The sequence below is a fragment of the Globicephala melas genome, chromosome 16 (assembly GCF_963455315.2).
Source record: "Globicephala melas chromosome 16, mGloMel1.2, whole genome shotgun sequence".
NCBI classification, from domain to species: domain Eukaryota; kingdom Metazoa; phylum Chordata; class Mammalia; order Artiodactyla; family Delphinidae; genus Globicephala; species Globicephala melas.
In genome coordinates, this window is record NC_083329.1 from 28,048,251 (window position 1) to 28,071,774 (window position 23,524).

A 23,524-nucleotide genomic window follows, 5' to 3' on the forward strand; every position below is an offset into this window, starting at 1 on the left:
AATTGATGAGTGCTTGCTGGTATTTTATGCTTTCAAGTATTATAATTAATAGAACTTTGATTCCTGAGAGATAATAGTTTCCAGGGAATTTTTAAGATTTGAAGCAAATAGGCCCTGACCTTTTTTTTTTTTTTTTCGGTACACGGGCCTCTCACTGTTGTGGCCTCTCCCGCTGTGGAGCACAGGCTCCGGACGCGCAGGCTCAGCGGCCATGGCTCACGGGCCCAGCCACTCCGCGGCATGTGGGATCTTCCCGGACCGGGGTACGAACCCCGTGTCCCCTGCATCGGCAGGCAGACTCTCAACCACTGAGCCACGAGGGAAGCCCCGGCCCTGACCTTTTTAAATTGAGATTCCAGGCTAGAGAGGCAGAATGGTGCAGGATTAAGTGGATTTAAATACAGGATTTGGATTTAAATATATTTAGATTCAAATTCCAGAACTGCCATTTACTCATCACATAGGCTGGGACAAGTTGGTCAGTCTCTCAAAGGCTAGGTTTTCTTATCTGTTAAATGGGAATAGTAATACTACTTTAGAGTTTTGATGTGAATATTAAATGAGTTCAGGGACATAACTCGTAAAGCACCTAGCACGTGGTAGGAATTCAGTGAGTGTTCTCTCTTTCCAGAGCTTTTTAGTCCTGTGTTTAAGGTGAATTTCTCTTCTCAACTTACAGCTTCTGAAACCATATTTGGGTCTGAAATTCTGTAGCTTTGAAATCACGAAGAAAATTTAAAATAAGGCCATTGAAAATCAATTTTTTGTACACTACAATTAATTTAATCATGATTTACTTAATTTCTGATGAAATAAGAGTTATGCTTGAAATTTTGTCATTCTACCAAAAAAGAGAAATTTTCTAATTATGTCTTTTTAAGTTTTATTTTGAATAATATCAAATTTATAGAAAATTGCAGTGGTACACAGATCCTCCTTTATTCACATTTGCCAGTATTTAACATTATGCCATATTTTTGTTTTCATTTTCTCTCTCGCTCACTTTCTCCCTCTCTCTCTACACACACACACACACACTTTTTTTTCTTTACTGTTTGAGACTAGGTTGCATATATTATGCCCCTTAGTAAGTGTCAGTGTGTAATATGGATATTTTCATACATGACCACCATAGATGTGCCATGTCAGGAATTTTTTTATTAAAAAAATTTTTAATACAATTTTTAAAGGTTACTTTCTATTTACAGTAATTCGAAAATATTGGCTGTATTCTCCGTGTTGTACAGTACATCCTTGAGCCTATCCTATACCCAGCAGTTTGTGCCTCCCACTCCCGCACCCTTTTATTGCCCCTCCCCGCCCACACTGGTAACCACTAGTTTGTTCTCTATATCTGTGAGTCTGCTTCTTTTTTGTTATATTCACTAGTTTGTTGTATTGTTTAGATTCCACATATAAGGGACTTCCCTGGCAGTCCAGTGGTTAAGACTCGGAGATTCCAGTGCAGGGAGCGCAGGTTCAATCCCTTGTCAGGGAGCTAAGCTCCCATGTGCTGCATGGAGCAGCCAAAGAAAAAGATTCCACATATAAATGATATTATACAGTATTTGTCTTTGTCTGATTTATTTCACTTTGCATGATGCCCTCCAAGTCTATCAGTGTTACTGCAAGTGGCAACGGTTTGTTCTTTTTTTATGGCTGAGTAGTATTCCATTGTGTGTGTGTATATGTATACACACCACATCTTCTTTATCCATTCATCTGTTGATGGACACTTAGGTTGCTTCCATGTCTTGGCTATTGTAAATAATGCTGCTATGAGCACTGGGGTGCATATATCTTTTTGAATTAGTGTTTTTGTTTTTTTCAGATATATACCCAGGAGTGGAATTGGTGGGTCATATGGTAGTTCTGTTTTTAGTTTTTTGAGAAACCTCCATACCGTTTTATACAGTGGGTACACCAGTTTACATTCCCACCAACAGTGTAGGAGGGTTCCCTTTTCTCCACATCTTTGCCAACGTTTGTTATTTGTGTTCTTTTTGATCATAACGATTCTGACAGGTGTGAGTTAATATCTCATTGTGGTTTTGATTTGCATTTCCCTGTGATTAGTGATGTTAAGCATCTTTTCATATGCCGTCTGCATTTCCTCTTTGGAAAAATGTCTATTCAGTTCTTCTGCCCATTTTGAAATAGCGTTTTGTTTTTTTTTTAATATTTATTAATTTATTTGGTTGCATCAGCGGGCTCCTTAGCTGTGGCATGCAAACTCTTTGTTGTGGCATGCATGTGGGATCTAGTTCCCTGACCAGGGATCGAACCCGGGCCCCCTGCATTGGGAGCGCAGAGTCTTCTCCACTGCGTCACCGGGGAAGTCCTGCATTGTTTGTTTTTTTGATGTATAGTTGTATGAACTGTTTATATATATTGGATATTAATCCCTTATCGGTCATATCATTTGCAAATATTTTCTCCTTTCAGTAGATTGTCTTTTCATTTTATCAGTGATTTCCTTTGCTGTGAGAAAGCTTTTAAGTTTAATTAGGTCCTGTTTATTTTTGCTTTTATTTCCTTTACTTTAGGAGATGGATCCAAAATATTTTGCTGCAATTTATGTCAAAGAGTGTTCTGCTTGTGTTTTCCTCTAAGAGTTTTATAATATCTGGTCTTACATTTAGGTCTTTAATCCATTTTGAGTTATTTTTGTATATGGTGTTAGAGAATGTTCGAATTTCATTCTTCTACATGTAGCTGTCCATTTCAGGAAATTTTTAATTGGTTTAATCATACACCCAATCTATAGTCTATATTCCAGTTTCATCAGCTTGTCCTATTAATGTCCTTTGTAGCAATTTTTTCCCCAGATCAGGATTCAGTTCAGGATCACACATTGCATTTATTTGTCATCTCTTCAGTTATCTTTTCTTCCTTCTTTCTTTCTTCCTTTTTTTTTTTTCCTGGCTGCACCATGTGCATGTGGGATCTTAGTTCCCCAACCAGGGATGGAATCCACACCCCCTGCAGTGAAAGCTTGGAGTCTTAACCACTGGACTACCAGGGAAGTCCTTCAGTTACCTTTAATTGGGAATTGCTCCTCAGGCTTCCTCTGTCTTTTATGACATGACATTTTGAAGGATGCAAACCCCTAGGTTTGTCTGATGTTTCCTCAAGATTCATTTCAGATTATGCATCTTTGACTGTCTTTCTATATAGGGATATTGTGTTATTTCTAGACCTGACATTTGGTAGCACATGATGTCTATTTGTCCCTAATTGGTCGTGTTAATTTTGATTACTAGGTTATGGTGTAACCCACTTCTCCACTCTAGAGTCACTTTTTCATTTTTGTAATAAATAATTTTTAATAACTAGTTCAAAACTATGTAGATATCCCGATCATCATCAAAACCCTACCACCAACACCAGAATCATTCACTGATGGTTTGTTCCTGAACCAAATTTTATTCCGATGATTGCAAAATACTGATTTTTCTAATTCCATTGTTCTATATTTATTAGCTGACATTCTACCATAAGAAAGAGCTTTCTCTTCTCCCCCATTTATTTATATACTTATATACTATCAATAAGAGCTCGTGGATTCTTATTTTAGTCAATGGATTACAATGCTTTGCTGTGCTTAGTTATTTTGATACTCAAATTGTACAGATTTGGCCAGTGGGAGCTACTTCAAGTTGGCTCCATGCCCTTTCCACATGAAGAATTCTGGTTCCTTTTACTGAAGAGTGGTTTTTAGAAACCAGAATCTGGGTTACACTTTTTAAACATTGGAATTCCTAAATTCTTAGAGAAGGAGCAGTGGGGAAGGTTTTTGGAGACTAAAATCTGCTGTGAAAGCCTAGTTTTCCGTAAGTAGTTTGAACACTTGTGTTTTTGCTTCTTAGATCTGGGTAAAAACATTCTTGTAATCATACTCAGACTTGCTAGTATGTTTACTTACCAAATTTGTCATTTTTTAAAGTGGATCTTAAGGAATTTGAAGTAAACAGCAGAGATTGCTTCACTGTTGAAATTTTCTCAGTTGTTTATTTTAGCATTTAACTTTCATTTTAAATGAACAAATGCCATCTCATGCATAATAGTTCTCTCCTCATATGTATCTAAGTAACAGGTATTTGTAAAAGCTAATGACAAAATACATATTTGTTTTCATTCTTAGATCATGTGGTGTGGTTTTGTAGAGGTTTTTTTAATTGAAAATACTATTAAAGAACTTCCTACTTATAGGACATTTGTATCTTCCAGGACATTTGAAGTAGCAAAACTTGCTTGTGAGTCTTCATTAATGTTTTTTTGGTTGTTGTTGTTGTTGTTTTATAAATTTATTTTATTTTTTTATTTTTGGCTGCGTTGGGTATTTGTTGCGGTGCGCGGGCTTCTCATTGCGGTGGCTTCTCTTGTTAGGGAGCACAGGCTCTAGGCAAGTGGGCTCAGTAGTTGTGGCTTGCGGGCTCTAGAGTGCAGGCTCAGTAGTTGTGACCCATAGGCTTAGTTGCTCCGTGGCATGTGGGATCTTCTAGGACCAGGGCTCAAACCTGTGTTCCCTGCATTGGCAGGCGGATTCTTAACCACTGAGCCACCAAGGAAGTCCCCTTCATTAATGTTTTGATAGGGAGAATCTAAACAGTTTTTACATATTTTATTACATGCTAATATTAATCCACCATCACAGTAACTGGAATAAGGTGGGCCCTACAGTCACCCAGATCTCAGACAGATAATTCCTACCTAATTTTTGTCTTTCCCTTAGTTGGCATTATTATGTTCCCCATAATATTATTTTTAATGTGCTGTATCAGTATTTGTAACTTCCAGCTTGGTATTTCTGCTGCTAAGTTCATGAAACGGGTTTTATACCTAACTAAGTGAAAGCAGTTCTTTTTATTTATTTATTTATTTATGGCTGCATTGGGTCTTCGTTGCTGCACGCGGGCTTTCTCTAGTTGTGGCAAGGGGCTACTCTTCATTGCAGTGTGCGGGCTTCTCACTGTTGTGGCTTCTCTTGTTGCGGTACACAGGCTTCAGTAGTTGTGGTGCGCGGGCTCGGTAGTTGTGGCTTGCAGGCTTTAGAGCACAGGCTCAGTAGTTGTGGTGCACGGGCTTAGTTGCTCCACAGCATGTGGGATCTTCCTGGACCAGGGCTCAAACCTGTGTCCTCTGCATTGGCTGGCAGATTCTTAACCAAGCAGTTCTTTTTAAGAACAGCACCTCTTTCCACCTCTTTCCCAAGGAGGTTGTAGACGCTGATTTGTCCTCATAAAATGGGCCAGCTACTTGTTTTTAGGACAGATTCTAGAAATGGTATCGCAGATGGGAGAAGTTCTTTCTGCAGGGATGGCTTTCTAAGCTCTTCATCTTCGTGATTAGAACTGACTTGAGGATCAGATTTCCTGATGATTGACAATTGCGAGACCTTTGGTTCTCAAAGAATGTGTTCTTTTCAACTATTGCAGAGGTCTGCTTTTACACCCAGAGCTACTGACCAGTTCTCTTTTCCTTTCTAGAAATGACACTCCTCTCCTCCCAGTCTTCAGCACTAGTGGCCCCTTCTGGGTCTGTGTCCACTGCAAGCCCAGAGCAGAGGATGCTGGAGAAGAGAGCCAAGGTGATAGAGGAACTTCTTCAGACGGAGAGAGACTACATTCGGGATCTGGAAATGTGTCTGGAGCGGATCATGGTACCCCTGCAGCAGGCACAGGTGGGAACTGTGGGAGAAAGTTAGCTTTGCCTTGAACGTGGTTCTCCAAGCCTGATGCATTAGGGTATGGAAGCTTTCACCACAAAGATTTATTGGGTTTGAAATAAAATTTATTGGGTTTGCTGCTCTTAATTCAAGGGCCCCAGTTTACATTTGTCATCAACTTAAGCATTCACCATCCTGTCACTTATCAAGTCCATTATTAACTTATTAACTTAAGTTACTGCAATAATTCCTAGGACATTTCCTGTTTCTGTGGCTCCTGAAAACAGTTCCAGTGAGTCTGGGATTGTCACTTTACTGGGAGGTTGTGCAATAATATAATGAAGTCTGGGGATGGTGGGTTACCTGGCTGTAGCACCTGATTGTATAAGGTTTATTCCAGAAAGTCTTACTAATATGTGTATGCTAGACACTCTCTTAGATGCCGAAGACAGGGAAAAAACGTTATTGATATCCCAGGGATTTACAATCCTATTGCTTGTTACTTGACCACTGGGCTCAGCTTGAGTGTGGACTCCTGGAGCAGTCACTCACAGAACTTCTCTAGGATGTGGACGGTGCCATCCGATTTTGGGTACTGGGTGGAATTTGTGTCCCAGTACAATTATAGAAATTGGTTCTACGGTCATTTTACTATGGTAGTGGGGGAGGGGGGAGCAGAAAGTAGTTGGATCAAGGACAGATGGTGACACTAAAGGCGATGTTAGATGTTCCCACTCTGGAAACTTCGTGAGAGTGAGTGAAGATAACCTTGAGCAGCTTTTGTATCATCCTTTGAAGAGATGTTCCTAATGTGAATGATATGCCGTTAATTTTATTTCTCTGCATCTTTGTTTTGTTTTCCTTTCTCAGATACCAAACATTGATTTTGAGGGACTTTTTGGAAATATGCAGATGGTGATTAAGGTCTCAAAGCAATTATTGGCTGATCTGGAAATCAGCGATGCCGTAGGTATGAGCCCCTGCCATTGTTTCAGAAGCAGGTTTTTTTTGTTTGTTTGTTTGTTTAATTTCATAGGTAGGAGGCAGGGGAAGAAGGGCCCAGCTGGTAGTTTTGTTAGGAAAATTAAGTGTTAATTACTTAGTTCGAAGGTTATTTGGCCCCTGCTTCTCCTTTTATATACCTTGAGGTGATAGAGGATGCTGGCAATAGAAGAAATTTTTGTTGTCACATGATATGATGTTTTTCAGACCAACAGTTGCAGCCTGTTAGTGGATCATGAGATCAGTTTAGAACCCAGTAACACAGTGGGTTTATCTTACAGCTAAGGAACCAATCACACTTAGATAAACGGCAGTATTATAGCAGGCTGCTGGCAGATTCGTCCAACTTTGTACAGGAAGAAGACATTGTTATTCTGGTCAGGAACAAACCTGCCGTCTGTCCAGGAAGGAGAATCTATCTCTATTTTCCAAGACTTTCTGTTTATATTAACATCCTTGGAAATATAATCTGGGACAAGAGCTGTCCCAAGTCATGTAGAAATGCCGTGGAGAATTGATCTTCAAAAAGTTGCCTTTCAGGCTTCCCTGGTGGCGCAGTTGTTGAGAGTCCGCCTGCCGATGCAGGGGACACGGGTTCGTGCCCCAGTCCGGGAAGATCCCACATGCCGCGGAGCGGCTAGGCCCGTGAGCCATGGCCACTGAGCCTGTGCGTCCGGAGCCTGTGCTCCGCAACGGGAGAGGCCACAACAGTGAGAGGCCTGCGTACTGCAAAAAAAAAAAAAAAAAAAGAAAAGTTGCCTTTCTTGGGAATTCCCTAGCAGTCCAGTGGTTAGGACTCTGAGCTTCCACTTCAGGGCACCTGGGTTCGATCTCTGGTCAGGGAACTAAGAATCCCGCAAGCCATGTGGCCAAAAAAAAAAAAGGATGCCTTTCTTTATTTATAGTCTTATTAATAAAAAAAAAAAACTACTGAATGGTCTCTAAAAAAAATTAGCACCCAATATATATTTTTCCAATAAAATAGAAGATACCAGAATGTACTGTAAATAATAACTATAGTTTTTTGAAACTTTTTTCCAATTCTTTGTATATGTATACTGAGTCACGATTTTTTTTTTATTAATTTACTTTATTTTTGGCTGCGTTGAGTCTTCATTGCTGCACACGGGCTTTCTCTAGTTGCTGCGAGCAGGGGCTACTCTTCGTTGCGGTGCAGAAGCTTCTCATTGCGGTGGCTTCTCTTGTGGAGCACAGGCTCTAGGCTCGTGAGCTTCAGTAGCTGTGGCATGTGGGCTCAGCAGTTGTGGCTTGTGGGCTCTAGAGTGCACGGGTCTAGAGCTCAGCAGTTGTGGCGCACAGGCTTAGTTGCTCCGCGACATGTGGGATCTTCCCGGACCAGGGCTCGAACCCGTGTCCCCCGCATTGGCAGGCAGATTCTCAACCACTGTGCCACCAGGGAAGCCCTGAGTCATGATTTTAAATGTATTTATTCATGTGGGTCATTGTCAAAATGTTTGAAAAACAATTATTTCTTATAAACAAGGGAATTGTGTTAGTTATCTATTGCTGTGTAATAAATTATACTAAAATTTAGTGCCTTAAAACTAGAAACACGTTAGATCACTTTCCTGTGGTTCAGCAATCTGGGAGTGGCTTAGCTAGGTGATTCTGGCTCAGGGTCTCTCATGAGGTTGGAGTCGAACTGTTACCTGGGCTGCTGTCATCTGGGGCTCCATCAGTGATCCAGTTCCAAAAGCTCACTCAGCTCATCAAGCCTCGGTTCCTTGTCATGTGAGCCTCTTCACCATCTTCATGACCTCAGGCTTTCCTCAAAGTGAGTGATCCAGGAGGAAGAGGAAGCTCAAGATGGGAGCCAGCGTCTTCTTTTTTTTTTTTAATTTATCTTTATTTTTGGCTGCGTTGGGTCTTCATTGCTGTGCGCGGGCTTTCTCTAGTTGTGGCGAGCGGGGGCTACTCTTCGTTGGGGTGCTTCTCATTGCAGTGTCTTCTCTTGTTGCAGAGCATGGGCTCTAGGCTTACGGGCTTCAGTAGTTGTGGCTCGCGGGCTCTAGAGCGCAGGCTCAGTAGTTGTGGTGCACAGGCTTAGTTGCTCCCCAGCATGTGGGATCTTCCTGGACCAGGGCTTGAACCCGTGTCCCCTGCATTGGCAGGAGGATTTTTAACCACTGTGCCACCAGGGAAGTCCCCCCAGTGTCTTCTATAACCTGATCTCAGATACTACATACCATCACTTCTGCCATATTCTGTTGGTCATACAGACCAGCTCTGGTGCCTTGTGGGAGGGGTCATCTTATCACTTTGCTATATTATTGGAATCATAGTGACAAGTTGCTACCACAGTTCTAGCCATTCCACTACACACATCACAACGTCTAGCAGAAGGAAAAATTGACCCTGTGTCATTTAATAGTAAGCAGCCTTTCCAGAGCCCCCTCACCAGAATCCTCTTTGTTTCTCATTGGCCAGAGCTGGGTCACATGCATATGCCTACACAGATCACTAGAGAGGGGAGTAGGCTCATGATGTTGACTTAGGCTAGGTGGTATTGACCTGACTTACCTGGGAGAGAAATGGACATAAGAACAGTCACGGCTCTGCCCTCCTGCAGGAATGGCTGTGGGATGTTAGGTGATAGTGCAACTTACATTTCTCTGGTATTTATTGTACTCCACACACCCTTTCAAGGTATGTCAAGCTTTATCACACTTGTTGCCTACAACAACCCTATGAGGTTTAGCTGCTATTAATCTTACTTTACAGATTGGAAACTGAGACTTACAGCAGGAAGTAATTTGCTCAGGGTCACATGGCTAGTACTTGATGGGACTGACATTCAGACTCAGGTCTTTTCTGTCATCTCTGCATAGGCTGTTAAATTCTGTACAGAACAGCTGCAAGAGAAACTGAAGCCTGGGGTCCTGCTCTCAGTTTAATTGGAGAGGTCAGAGGTCAGGGGGGTTGAGGAAGAAGAAGCACACATTGATTAGAGGTAGCCATGGTGACCCCATTTTTATAGAGGTCACCCTATAAAGCATAAAAGCCAATTTATAGGATTTCATAAGGCACTTGAAATAAGTATCTGTAGGTTATTAATTTGAATTATGAAAGAAATGAGAGAAACTGGTATCTGAAAGGAATTAATTATTAATCAAACATTTTTTCAATTTATTTTATTACCTGTGTATTATGACAACAATAAAAGAGGAAATGAAAACAGAATATCCATAATCTCACCCCCATACAATATCAGCTGTTTATTTTTGTTTTTCCCTTCCCCTTCTTGTCCCAAGACAACCGAGGATTTAGGTAGCCGACTGAGATGAGCTGAAGGCGTGTGGGGGATGGGGGAGGAGAGGGCCTAGGAACCGCCCGGCTCAGAGCTTTACAAGGAGGGACAGTGTGCAGTGACCGTGGTATGCAATAGGCGAAGCCGAGGTTGGATGAGAGCACCAGCCTGGGAGCTCCAGTCTTGGTCCACCAGGAGGCCAAGCAGTGCATTCAGTGGAGAATTAATAAAGGACAAGGTTTTGAATGTCTGATAAGGGAAGGTTCTGAGAAGTCAGGGAAGGCAAATTAAAGCTTCGCTGAGCCACTAGCAAAGGGCAGATTGACATGAATTGCATAAGCAATGTTTTATTTTGCTTAAGTTTATTTTAATATATGATACATATTTTATACATATATATATATATATATATATTTTTTTTTTTTTTGCGGTACGCGGGCCTCTCACTGTTGTGACCTCTCCCGTTGCGGAGCACAGGCTCCGGACGCGCAGGCTCAGCGGCCATGGCTCACGGGCCCAGCCGCTCCGCGGCATGTGGGATCTTCCCGGACCAGGGCACGAACCCATGTCCCCTGCATCGGCAGGCGGACTCTCAACCACTGCGTCACCAGGAAACCCTGAGTATATTTTAAATGTAACTTATTTTTAATACATTCACATGGCACAAAATTTGAAAGGTACCAAGAACTGCTTAATGAAAACTCTTCTATCTGTCCCCTGCCACCCAGCTCTTCTCAACCAGAAGCAACTAATGTTACCAGTTTTCTTACATCTCCTTCCAGAGATAGTTTATCATAACAGCAATTACATATGTATTTCTCTACCCTGGTCCCCCATCCCCACTTTAAAAATTTATATAAACAGTAGCATACTATTCAAACTGTTCTGCACTACGCCTTAACTCCCCTTTTAATAAAAGTATGCCTTCCAAGCAGTTTTTATGATCCAGGAATAAAAATGGAAAAGTATACAGTGAGCGGATAACTTGGTGAAAATCCAGGGTAAACCAGGATGCTGGAAAAAGCATCATTGAATTAACTTATAAGCCTGATTGGAGAAGGATTCTAGTTACAGCCAGAACAGGGTCCACAGGGAAGGAGAGAATGGTAGGTGTTCAGGGCTTGGATGATTTAGAAGACGAGGAGGTTGAGATGAGGAAGAAGTACCAGGAGACTCTGGATATGTAGTAGTATCTAAGGAACTGGCTTTTTTATTATTTTAAACATGTCCCACAGAAAGAAATACATTTTACCTAATGACCAGGATACATGTTTGTGTGTGTGTCTGTGCTTACTTTTACTGTGTTCAATGTTTTCTGTTCTTTTCTATTCCATTTTATTTCCTCAAAAATGTGTTGATCATACCCATAAAGTAGATTCCATGACCCATTCATGGGTTTTGACCCAAATTTGAAAGACACTGTAAATTAAGTTGTAGCTTTGTTAGTTTGTAGTTGATGTAGAAGAGTCACCATTAGGGAGGGTAAAACCCATGAATGGAGGACGTACAGTGTAACCGGTGTGAGAGTGAAGGTTCTGGGAGTGCTGGTGGGGAATGGAGACGTAGGGGAGAAGACAGGCAAATACCGGCTGGTGAAACTGGATAAAGACGTTGGTGGCTCAGGGATTCCAAAGGGGCCCTGAACGTCAAAAGGAAGCAGCCCCACTCTTAACTCCTGTGCCTGTTGAGTCACAGGATTAGACAAAGAAAGGCTGCCAGTTGGACGGCAGCACGAGTGTGGTTTGTATGGACACAGTCACGGCTCTCTTTTGGAAGGAGCTATAATCAAGGAAATACATTTCATTTAAATAGAAAGTGCTCTTCACGAGAATAGGGAATTCCATAGGACACAACATGGAGGGAACAGAGGTGACCTTGTAGAGAAAGGGATGGGGTTCCCTGAGGGAAGGGGTTTATGCCCACAGCGGCTGGGAGAAATAGTTATAGGGGAAGCAGTAAGTAGGGTCATATTTTGAGGGAGGAGCTCAAGGATGAGAGGACGTTGTCTTTTGGGGAGCAGTGCAAGCTGAAGAAGGAAGGACCAGGTACACAGAGGGAAGAGGGGCAAGAGGAAGAGCAGTTTTAACAATTCAGGGAATCGGCACATTCAGGCAGCTGATCTAAATGAAATTGCTCCGGGGAAGTTTGCTTAGGAATTATTCCTATGCCCAAATGGTGTAGACCAGGGGTCCATGAGTAGATTTCAAGTACTCCACCAACTTGTATAGAAGTTTCTTTATTTATAACAGAAATTTAGCATTGATTTAAGGTATGACTGTAGGGAACAGTGACTTTGTCACCAACTGAAGTCACCTGCTCGTATCACATTTAAGTTGTTGCATGCAGTATCTCGAAATTCCATCAATGACCAGAAACAACACGTTACACCAGTTTCTTGTGTCACTCATCATACTTTGAAATTATGGTGATTATTAGATTCATTGCTATGTTTTGCTATTCAGTGCTTTATAAAGAAGTACATATATTATTATAGATTCAGAGGGTTTATATAATATAGTATTAATATATTTATATATAATTTATATTATAAATTAATATATTTATTAATATGATAAACTTCATAGTCTTGTGTATTTACGTGCAAAGAAAAGGTTGGAAGCTGCTGCCGTAGAAGGATCTCTTCACCCCTGTGGGGATTTGGGGCTTAGAGAGCTGAGGGGTCTTTACAGGTTCTGATCACATGCCTATATGGAGAGTACTTGCAAATGCCTTACTCTGCCTGACGGAAAAGGGACTGGACTCTGTTTCAGGGACCAGCTGTGTGTGTGTGCATGCACGTGTGCATGTGTATGCGTTCTGAAAAATAAATACATGGATGAGATAGTTCTCTTAAATTTTGCTTTAAATAGGTAGAATTTTAAGCTGTTACATGGAAATATCATATTAATTTGAAGGATAGTCTTATTCTCATTTCTTGTGATAGGATTATCTGGTATTAAAGTTTGGTTATATACCTTCCATTTAGTACGCTGAGAAGAAAGTTACTAAAAAACACTGTATGTTTGTGTATATTCCAAAGGACCGGTGTTTCTTGATCACCGAGATGAGCTTGAAGGAACATACAAGGTTTATTGCCAGAATCATGATGAGGCCATCTCATTGCTGGAAATATATGAGAAGGATGAGAAGATCCAGAAGCATCTTCAGGACTCCTTGGCAGATCTTAAGTAGGAGTTTTGAGCACTTCATTCCATCATAGCTCTTCAGTTCTGCCTTTTGGAAGTCACTCCCATGTCTATGTTATGGATCTATCATATTTTAAACATAAGTGATACATTATCGTAGGTCCTATTATGTAACTTGCCGTTTCCCATTCTATATCATGGAAATCTTAAGTAGCTTCCTGCTTGTAGTTTTATCCATTAAAATCACTTTTATCTATACACACAAAGTATTAAGTTAGCATTTTCAGGTAAGAAGCTGCCAGGAAGATAGTTTGGTCCAAATGAGAGAAAAGGTAAGAAGATAAAGTCAGTTATTCTTGACCATCAGGTGAGAGTCTCCTGTCTTAGGGAGGCAGGCTATAAGGATATAATATATGTCTAAGTAGGTCAAAGTGAAGTTAAGGGCTTATTGACTTTTTTTAATAGACTAGATATGCCACCATAGACATTCACAATTCCCCTTCTGTCCCATGTGGTTTTTGTCTGCCCAGCTAATAGGCATTAGTTGGACTAATATGTTCTGAGAGGAATGTGAAAATCAGCATCAGTATTTTCTTTAATCAGTTGTTTCTTCTTTTCATGCTCGCTGCCCTGTAGGAGCCTGTACAATGAATGGTAAGTTCTTGCCACTTGATGCAGAAGCTCATTTCATTATTTTCTTCCTTTATAGACAGAAACCTAGAAGTAGACCTGCCTTGCTGTACTTTCCTCCGTAGCACTTACCACCTAATGACACTTCATATAATGTTTGTTTGATTATTGTCTGCCTCTTTCCACTAGGGCAGGGACTTTTTTGGGTCACTACTAAATCCGCAGCACCTAGAACACTGCCTGGTGTTTATTAGGTGCCCAGTAAATGTGAATGAATTAAGTTGGGAAGTAGGGTGAAAGAACGGAGCTATGTTAGGAATAACAAATACTACCTGTAGGCCCTGTGTTACTGACAGTTGACTGACGTCTCTGTTTTTCCTTTTCTTGAAGGGGATGCACAAATTATATTAACCTGGGCTCCTTCCTCATCAAACCAGTGCAGAGAGTAATGCGCTACCCACTGCTGCTGATGGAGTTGCTGAATTCCACCCCCGAGTCCCACCCAGATAAAGTGCCTTTAACCAGTGCAGTCCTTGCAGTCAAGGAAATCAACGTTAACATTAATGAATATAAACGTCGAAAGGACCTGGGTAAGAAAAGCATACTTGCTGAAAAGGAGGTATACCCATGAGAATGTTCTCCTTCTCAAAAGAATTAATTACTTCACCAGAGGTGGATAAGCAGATGGTAGGTAATAGGGCTGTGATGAAGAAATGGTAATAGAATTTGGGGAAAATGAGATAATGAAAGAAAAAAAACAGTGATCATAATAAAAGCACAATCATGCATGTTGGAAATAAGGCACCTGTGATAAAGCTTATAGCAATGAGTCTTTCCTAAGAGATAAAAAGACCTATTAGAGAATGGCTGATCAGGAGAGTTCCTTCAAGCATGAGTGATTGCCTTCTCAACTCATTGAAGGCAGTCCTCTCCAGTCCATGCTTATATGTGTTTGCTCCGCACGTCTGGTTGGATATTTCAGTGTTTCCACTGAAGCTAGAACTTTTTTGTGTTCTTTCAGAAGACCCGGGTTTGCCCACCTCCCTGGTCCCATCAGTCCTGCCTCTGGTCTGTGCCCCCCCCCCCCACAGAACTGTGCAGTCAGTTGCCAAACACCCTCTCTTTCTTTATAATATAGAACAAACTGAACCATTTCTTTTGTCTTATCAAATCTCTTGTTGAGGCTTTGATTTTGAACACTCAATGAGTATAGCATGGTGACCATGCTAAACTGATTTATTATTCATATCCTCAAAGAATCTATAATATAGCCTCTTTGCCTGTCTCTCCACTATTCTCCATATTTATCTAAAATCATTTTCCCCTTCTGCTTCAGCCATGACACCCGTGTTTAATGTTGACTGTGGATGTTAAAGCTCTCTGGCCATCTGGCCCTTTGTCCTGGTTCATATCTCCTCATGTAATGTCATCTTCATCTCCTACAACAGTAAAGTGTGCCTTTTTGCTACCACCCAGCCTTCCCTTGCTACCCTTTTACTCTTATTTCCAGGCTTTTCTGCAGACTGTGCCTGATGCATGACACATAGATTAATCAAAAACTCCTGCATAGCATTTCACTATGAGACGATTGTATATAAATATCTCGTTTGTATATGAGACCATTTAAGGTGGTCTTATAAGTCAGGTACTATTACTTTCTACATCTTATTGGAAAGGAAAATGGGGCTCAGAGAAGTTAAGTGGCTTATTTAAGGCCCCACCTTTTTTTTTTTTTTTTTTTTTGGCCGTACCCCATGGCTTGCAGGACCTTAGTTCCCTGACCAGGAATTGAACCCAGGCCCTGGCAGTGCAAGTGCAGAGTCCTAACCACTGTACCACCAGGGAATTCCCTAAGGCCACACCTTGATGAAATGACAGACCCAGGCACTGAACTCAGGTTTCCTTGACTCCAAATCTTAGGCTCTGTCCCTTACACCTCTGCGACCTTCCTTCCTCATCTCTAACCTTCTCCAGTCTGCGCACAGTCTCTGCTGTTCTCCAGGTATCCGATCTGTCCATAAATGGTGATTTGGATTAACGTTTTGTGTACTCAGTTATAAGCTCATTGAAAACAAGCACTAGCTCTAGTTTGGGCTGTTAGTCTCATTTGTAGTCTGTCCATGCTCAGAAGAGGGCTTTCTTCACTCACCAATTTGACTCACTCCCCAGTCCTCAAGTACCGAAAGGGTGATGAAGATAGCCTCATGGAGAAAATTTCTAAACTGAACATCCACTCCATCATCAAGAAATCCAACCGGGTTAGCAGTCACCTGAAGCACCTCACTGGCTTTGCCCCACAGGTGAGGTTCCTGCGCTTGAAGGTTCAGCCTGTCTTTGGCTGCTTTTCAGGGCTCCACGGGGCAGCCTGCATGGTGTGAATTGGCAAGATTCCCCTCTTAGTACCTCCCCTGGTGTTTGCTAGCTGGTGGATACAGGACCCTGCAGCTACTGTTCATTTAAATCCATCCACCCAACCCTCCATCCGAGCCTTGGTGAGCTGCTTACAGTGTGTATGAAGGCAAATCAGGAGGCCAAATCGGTCACCATGTAATAGTTATCATGGTTTTAGACACCCATAAGGAGCTTATAAGCTATTTGGGGAGACAAAATGAAAATTGTAGACATGTTAAGCTAGAAGGGATTTCAGAGATCACCTTGTTCAACACCATATGTCACACATGAGGAAATGTAAAGTCTAAGGTTTGAGTGATTTGTAAAACAGTTATCAACAAGTAGATCCAGTCTCCAGACTTCATGCACTGAACCATGTGTATGTGATACAGTCAGTGGAAAATACCAGCTAAAGAATCAGTTGCTAAGCTTTGTAGTTTGTTCTCTACACGCTGTGGTACTTAAAAAAACTAGAGCTCCGTGAGAGTGTGCTTCATGTTGGCAAGAGATTTAATCTGAGTCTTAAAGGAGAGGGGCAGGTTTGGCATAGGGAGAGAGGAGGGCAAACCAGGCAAGGCAACAATACTGGTGAAGCAAACAGCCTGACCAGCAAAGGGTTTCCATCAGGAACAGACGGGGTCAGTTAGAGCCAGGAGGGCCTGTGTGTACTTAGGAGCTCTGTCAAATCCAATTCAGTATGATTGAGGGAAACATCAAAGGCTTAAAATTTAAACAAAAGATGCTTTAAGAAAGATGCTTTTGCCAATAAGATCTATTGAGGGAAAGTCCCAATTTGCTAACAGCACTTTTTTATTTTGAACAGATTAAAGATGAAGTATTTGAAGAAACAGAGAAAAACTTCCGAATGCAAGAAAGATTGATCAAATCTTTTATCCGAGACCTGTCTCTCTACCTCCAGCATATCCGGGTGAGTAAAGACATCACTCTCATTAGAATCATGTACAGTGGGGAATTCCCTGGTTGTTCAGTGGTTAGGACTCGGTGCTTTCACTGCTATGGGGCTGGGTTCAATCCCTGGTCAGGGAACTAAGATCCCAGCCAAAAAAAAAATAAGGAATCACATATGGTATAATTCCATCCGCTCTCCTGTTCATCCAGCATATTGCTTAATGAATGTGGAATAACCTGGACTCAAATGACCAGTATGCCATGACAGACTTTTTATTGGGATTCTTACAGATATAACTACTGAACGAATATCCTCCTGTTATTGTTTTGTTTATTTATTTGGTTGCAGCAGGTCTTAGGTGCAGCAGGTGAGCAAGTTTTGGTTCGTCAGCTCCTTAGTTGCGACACGTGGGCTCCTTAGTTGTGGCTCACGAACTCTTAGTTGTTGCATGAGTGTGGGATCTAGCTCCCTGACCAGGGATCAAACCTGGGCCCCGTGCGTTGGGAGCGTGGAGTCTTAACCCCACTGTGCCACCAGGGAAGGCCCTCTTACAGGTTATTTAAAAGTTAAACAATGTCAGAAGATCAGCACTGTTGTATTCATAGTAAAGGGACCTAGCTCTTTCCTCCCTCTCTTTCGAGCTTCATCACCCTTTTTTCCCCCTGTCTCCTGTACCCAGTTATAGAAGAAGCACTTGTGACAGTTCATTTTGTCAAAGTCATTTTGAAGATCAAATAGTAAGAGAATGGTTCCTGTGGGGTGTGCTTCCTAATAATAATATTTATTTACAACTGTACATAGGCCTCTAAGGTTGTTAGAGCCACGAATAGGTCTAGAGAGTTGCAAGAACTTGGGAGATCAGGCGGGCCCTGGTCTTCCTTCCCTCAGGCAGTGCTTCCTTCATGAAATCAGAACCAGGACTAGAATCCTTTCTCTTAAAACCTGTAATTTCTCTGTTGATTTAATAGAATAGTGTTTATATAAGTATACCATGTACCCCTGTCCCTCACACAGGAAAATCTCATCCCATGAAACAAATAATTTCCTTTAAAAGAGATCCTTTGCTTTTTAAAAATCATTATTGTTATTATTTTTTTTTTTAAGTAAAATGGTACAAAATTCAAAAACTACCAAAGGGATAAGTATAAAGTAAAAATAACTCCTCCCCCTCCCCTGTCTCCTAGTCATCTATAGAGGCGGACACATCTATCAGATTCTTCTGTCAGAGATAACGTGTGTGAGGGAGAGAGAGAGAGACACACACGCACTGTTGAGCACCTTGGGTTTTGCATTTTGGAAATCGTTCCATATTTGCACACACAGAGCTGCCTTGTTCTTTTTTACAACTGTATAGTATTTAATTGTTATGGACATGCCATAATAAATTTGACTAGTCCCCATCGATGGATGTTTAAGTTGTTGCAAAAAGTTAGAAACATGGGCACGAGAAATATCTTTGCATGTAGATCATTTTTCTGATCTATGTGAGTATATCTGAAGGCCAGAGTACTAGATTTTCTGAGCCAAATCATAAAGCAATGCAAATTTCATAGATATCATACCCGTGAAAACTCCCCACCAGCAATGTATGAAACAGTTTCCCCATCCCTTGCTAACATACAGTGTTATCAAAATCAAAATGTCTTATCTTTGCCGGCAAGAAAGGTAAAAATTGCTATTTTAATATAGTTTGAATTTACATTTCTTATATTATGAATGAAGTTGAGGATAGTTTTGTATGTTTAAATCATTATATTTCTTTTTCTGTGATTTGTCTGTATTTGGGGGCACTTATTTATTGATTTATTGTTCTTTTTCTTATTGACTGGTAGTACCTTTGTATATGTTGGAGAAAAGAGCCCTTCTTCTGAGATGCTGGCTTACAAATACCCCCTCCCCAGTTTGTTGACTTTTGAATTTGCTTAAAATGTTTTCTCTGTGTAGAAGAGTTTTATTTTTGTGTAGTCTAACTAAACTTTTATGGTTTCTTAGTTCTGTGTCATACTTTAAAAGGTCTTTCCCATTCCAAGATAATTTTAAAAAGATGTCCTATGTTCCAGTACTTTTATCATTTTATTTTTTTATATTAGTCAATCTAGCTGGAATTTATATTAGTATATAGGAATCCAACTTTTTGTTTTTTATCTAGTTATCTGTCATTATCATTTATTGAGTAATACCCACTGATTTGAAGTGCTTCCGACACTTCTTTTAAATAGCAAACTCTCTCCATTCATGTTTTGAAAATGTGATAAGTAAAATTGAGGGCTTATAAGACTTTCCAGGAACACATTGGCTTAAAGTGAGAGATTTGACCAAGTATGGTTCCCTTGCCTCAGGACTTTAGCCTACAATTCCTCTAATTTTGATATCTCCCTATTGGCTATTTTCTCCCCATGTTATCTAAATGTGTAGCAAGTATACACCTGAGCACCCAACTCTTAAAAAGCCTTGTCTCCCTAGCAATGGGTGACAGCCCTTGGACGGGCAGGTCGCTTTGGTTCTGACTGCTAACTGCTATCTAGGATGAATGATGGAGGCTAGAAGTTCTGTCTGGTCTTACCTGTGTTTGTAACTGGCTGCAGGAATCCGCATGTGTGAAGGTGGTGGCTGCCGTGAGCATGTGGGATGTGTGCATGGAGAAGGGACACAGAGACTTGGAACAGTTCGAGAAGGTGCATCGCTACATCAGTGACCAGCTCTTCACAAATTTTGTAAGTGACTCTTCAGCCCACTTTTTTCAGGCTGGGCCTCTTCCCAGGGTTCTCTGTAACATCCAGCTCATGGAAAAGTTAATTCCATAGAGACACGCTTCCATGGACCAGGAATCCTAGTGTTCTTTAGCTAAGTTCATATCAGAATTTTATATTCAGAACCTGACTTTCAATCAGCTGAAAGGACAGATAGGACCTGCATGTATGCAAACAGATTTTTTTTTTTTTTGTGGTACGCGGGACTTTCACTGTTGTGGCCTCTCCTGCTGCGGAGCGCAGGCTCAGCGGACATGGCTCACGGGCTGAGCTGCTCCACAGCATGTGGGATCTTCCCGGAGCGGCGCACGAACCCATGTCCCCTGCATCGGCAGGCGGACTCTCAACCACTGCGCCACGAGGGAAGCCCTGCAAATAGATTTTTTTATAATTGTGATCAGCCCAGTTTCAGGGGATAAAGGAAAACCAGGAAATTTAATCTGGTATCACTACTGGATAACTGATCAAAAGAAAACAACTAAAGAACTAATAACTTAAAACGGAATATTTTTGCATAGTTAAGAGATTAACAAATAGATTTTTGAAATGGCAAAAACTGTTTTGTAAAGACTATAAAATGCCAAATTGCTTGGGAAATTCTAAATATATGTTCTCTATATATCTCCTGAGTAGAAATGGGTGGGCTTTGATAGCTTCTTGGAGATCTCTGGATGCTTGAAGCATCTTTAGAAAACATTGGGGGAACATACGGTTATTCTAACAGTAGCATCTTATTAAAAGTAATTTACTAAGCACCTATTTATGTTCTTTTGTGTCAATATTGTGCCCTCTATGTCTATCCCTCTAGAAAGAATTAGACAAAAACTTTTGAAAAGTGAAAACAGAGTATTACTAAGTAGTTATGAGTAGAAGAGGTATGATGGGTGTGTGAAAGTTTCTCTACCCCAGATTATGTAACAACTAAATCTTTTTAAAATTTATTTCTTATTGATGTATAAATTACGATGTTATGTTAATTACTTCTGTACAGCAGAGTGACTCAGTTACACATATATATGCATTCTTTTTTATATTCTTTTCCATTATGTTTTTTTTTTTACACCAAAGAAAAATTTATTAAAGTATAGATTACTGGTTATTTAAAAATACATGAGAAAAGACAAACATACAAAGGCATTATCATACAACTGATTTCTAAACTCAATACTTTTGAAATACAAAACAATGATCATTACCTCCAAAAGTCAGTTTGAAACAAATTGACTTTTAAGTTGGTATTATAATTCTTTTCACTCAGTTTTGCTTACAAATGTTCTAGGTTTTTCAGTTTCGTCACATATCAGAACTTTCTTTTGACATGTTTACTTCTCAAAGTAGAATATAGTTATTTCTTGCAATTAATGTCAGCAACTATAGAAAGCTTCTCTTAAGTCACAAGGATTCAATATGGTTGCTGCTTTGGAAATAGTTAACCATTCTGAGTTATCTATACTAAGACTCGTGCATCGACAGGCAAAATATTAATGGGCAAAGTATGGAGACTGAGAGCAGGAGGACTAAGGAAATATACCTTTTACTGCAGACCTGCTAAAAAAAGACTCCATTATTCACTCTGATAGTATTGCTAGAGAAGCAGTTTCTGCCAGATCGCAGGTTGGCTATGTAGTTGTCCATTTTAAATTTCCAATGCTAAAGAATGGCAGACTTCAACAATTAGATTGCTCAACCAAATAAGCAGAACTTTAAGTTACCATATACTTTAATTACAAGAAATAAATTATTTTCTTAATTGGTTTAGCAGCCTTGTACCTGGAAAGGCAGCAAAACCCACTTTGTTCCAAAATTAGAAGGCTGACTCAGAAGCTGCTTCTAAGATGCCTAACTATCTTCTATCATCAATCAGTCATGAAGGTGGACCTTCATGAACTCAGTAACTTAATAAATGTAAAAATGAACTCATCTATCAACACAATGTTGAGCCTGCAAAACCAAAAAAGTACATTCATAAGGTAGGAATTGGTTTGTATAAAACAAGAGGGTATATATCCTCTTATATAACACAAGAGGAACATGCATGGTAATAAAAACAATCTATAATAAACTTGTAAAGAAATGATTCTGGTTTACATGTAACTCTGCTTAAACTGACCATGACTGAATGATTAAACATTTTCTTCTCCTAACATAATGCCTATTCATTATAAGCTAAGCTGGACTTAGTTTCTTATAAATCTCTTATTTCCTTGGATTTATCTACTACACCCTTACTTTATAGCCATTTAACTAAAGCCCCTCGTCAGAAGGATACCAGATTCATTAAAGAGAGGCGTCTTCTCGTAAGAATCTGCGCTTCAAAACAGCATATGAAGAACCAGCAGTTGGCTCTCCAATGTAGCTACCTCTCATTTCACATTATCACAGAAACAGTGCAGTTTACTAACCACTCCTTCCTTACAGAAAACTCAGTAGCTGTAAAAAATTTTTGTTCATTTCAGAACACATTTCAATACTTATTAATTCCAAAGATCCGAACACCATGTAGCTGTGGCATTTTGGGAATTAGCACGCTCAGGAGACAAGCTGTGTTTAAGATGAAGTGAGTTGGATCATACTTCATATAGAAACTTGCCAGAAAATATAGAATTATTGGAGAAATTGTGAAAAACTTCCTTGAAGATGTAAACTGTACTCCATAGTCCAGTTGTTCCCAATGAGTTAGGAGCCTCGCTTTACCCTGGTCAGGAGTTTCAAATGGTGTTCCTTTTACTGCATGCAGAAATACATACATGCCCAGATTATGTATAACATTTGTTAAGGTCCAAGCAACAGGAACACTGAAGAAGGGTAAAACACTGAGTAAAACGATATGAAGCAAGCCAACTCCCAAAGCATATGTCAGCCACATACCCCGGCTGTTCATTACATGGGTATTTGGATTCACCTCACTGTGGGCAGCTCCAACATTCATGTTTGCACTGCCACCCCACTCCCGGCGGCTGGCTGGCTCAGAGCAGTATCAGCTCCGCGGTGGCTGCAGGGCTAACGGCGGCATCTCCTCTATTATGGTTTATTGCAGGATATTGAATATAGTTCCCTGTGCTACACAGTGGGACCTTATTGTTTGTCCATTCTCTGTATACCAGTTTGCATCTGCTAATCCCCAATTCCAATCCAAGCCTCTCCCACCTCCTTCCCCCATGGCAGCCACCAGTGTATTCTCTATGTCACTGATTTTGTTTCTGTTTCATAGATAGGTTCATCTGTGTCATATTTTATTTATTTATTTATTTTTGGCTGCATTGGGTCTTTGTTGCTGCACGCGTGCTTTCTGTAGTTGCAGAGAGCGGGGGCTACCCTTTGTTGCAGTTCATGGGCTTCTCATTGGGTGGCTTCTCTTGTTGTGGAGCACAGCCTCTAGGTGCATGGGCTTCAGTAGTTGTGGCACGCAGGCTTAGTAGCTCCGCGGCATGTGGGATCTTCCCGGACCAGGGCTCGAACCCGTGTCCCCTGCATTGGCAGGCAGATTGTTAACCACTACACCACCAGGGAAGTCCTGTGTCATATTTTAGATTCCACGTGTAAGTGGTATCATGTGTTATTTGCTTTTTCTTTCTGACTTACTTCACTTAGTATGATAATCTCTGGTTGCATCCATGTTGTTGCAGATGGTATTATTTTGTTCTTTTTTATGGCTGAGTAGTATTCCATTGTATATATGTACCTCATCTTCTTTATCAGTTCACCTGTCAACAGACATTTAGGTTGTTTCCATGTCTTGGCTATGGTGAATAGTGCTGC

General features: G+C 40.7%; 1 protein-coding gene and 1 pseudogene across 2 annotated transcripts in view; one reads left to right on the forward strand and one right to left on the reverse strand.

The window, feature by feature from the left end:
- Nucleotides 1-23,524, forward strand: part of DNMBP (dynamin binding protein) — a 110,601-nt gene that overhangs the window by 78,063 nt on the left and 9,014 nt on the right. For both annotated transcript variants that reach the window (XM_030865321.3, XM_030865328.3), the window contains 8 exons: nucleotides 5,490-5,683; nucleotides 6,539-6,638; nucleotides 12,979-13,126; nucleotides 13,721-13,738; nucleotides 14,105-14,304; nucleotides 15,884-16,014; nucleotides 16,929-17,033; nucleotides 19,601-19,729. In XM_030865321.3, coding sequence (XP_030721181.1) covers nucleotides 5,490-5,683; nucleotides 6,539-6,638; nucleotides 12,979-13,126; nucleotides 13,721-13,738; nucleotides 14,105-14,304; nucleotides 15,884-16,014; nucleotides 16,929-17,033; nucleotides 19,601-19,729 — 1,025 coding nt within the window. The remainder of the gene's footprint in view (nucleotides 1-5,489; nucleotides 5,684-6,538; nucleotides 6,639-12,978; nucleotides 13,127-13,720; nucleotides 13,739-14,104; nucleotides 14,305-15,883; nucleotides 16,015-16,928; nucleotides 17,034-19,600; nucleotides 19,730-23,524) is intronic.
- On the reverse strand, nucleotides 22,230-22,890 carry LOC115857887 (ORM1-like protein 1 pseudogene; annotated as a pseudogene).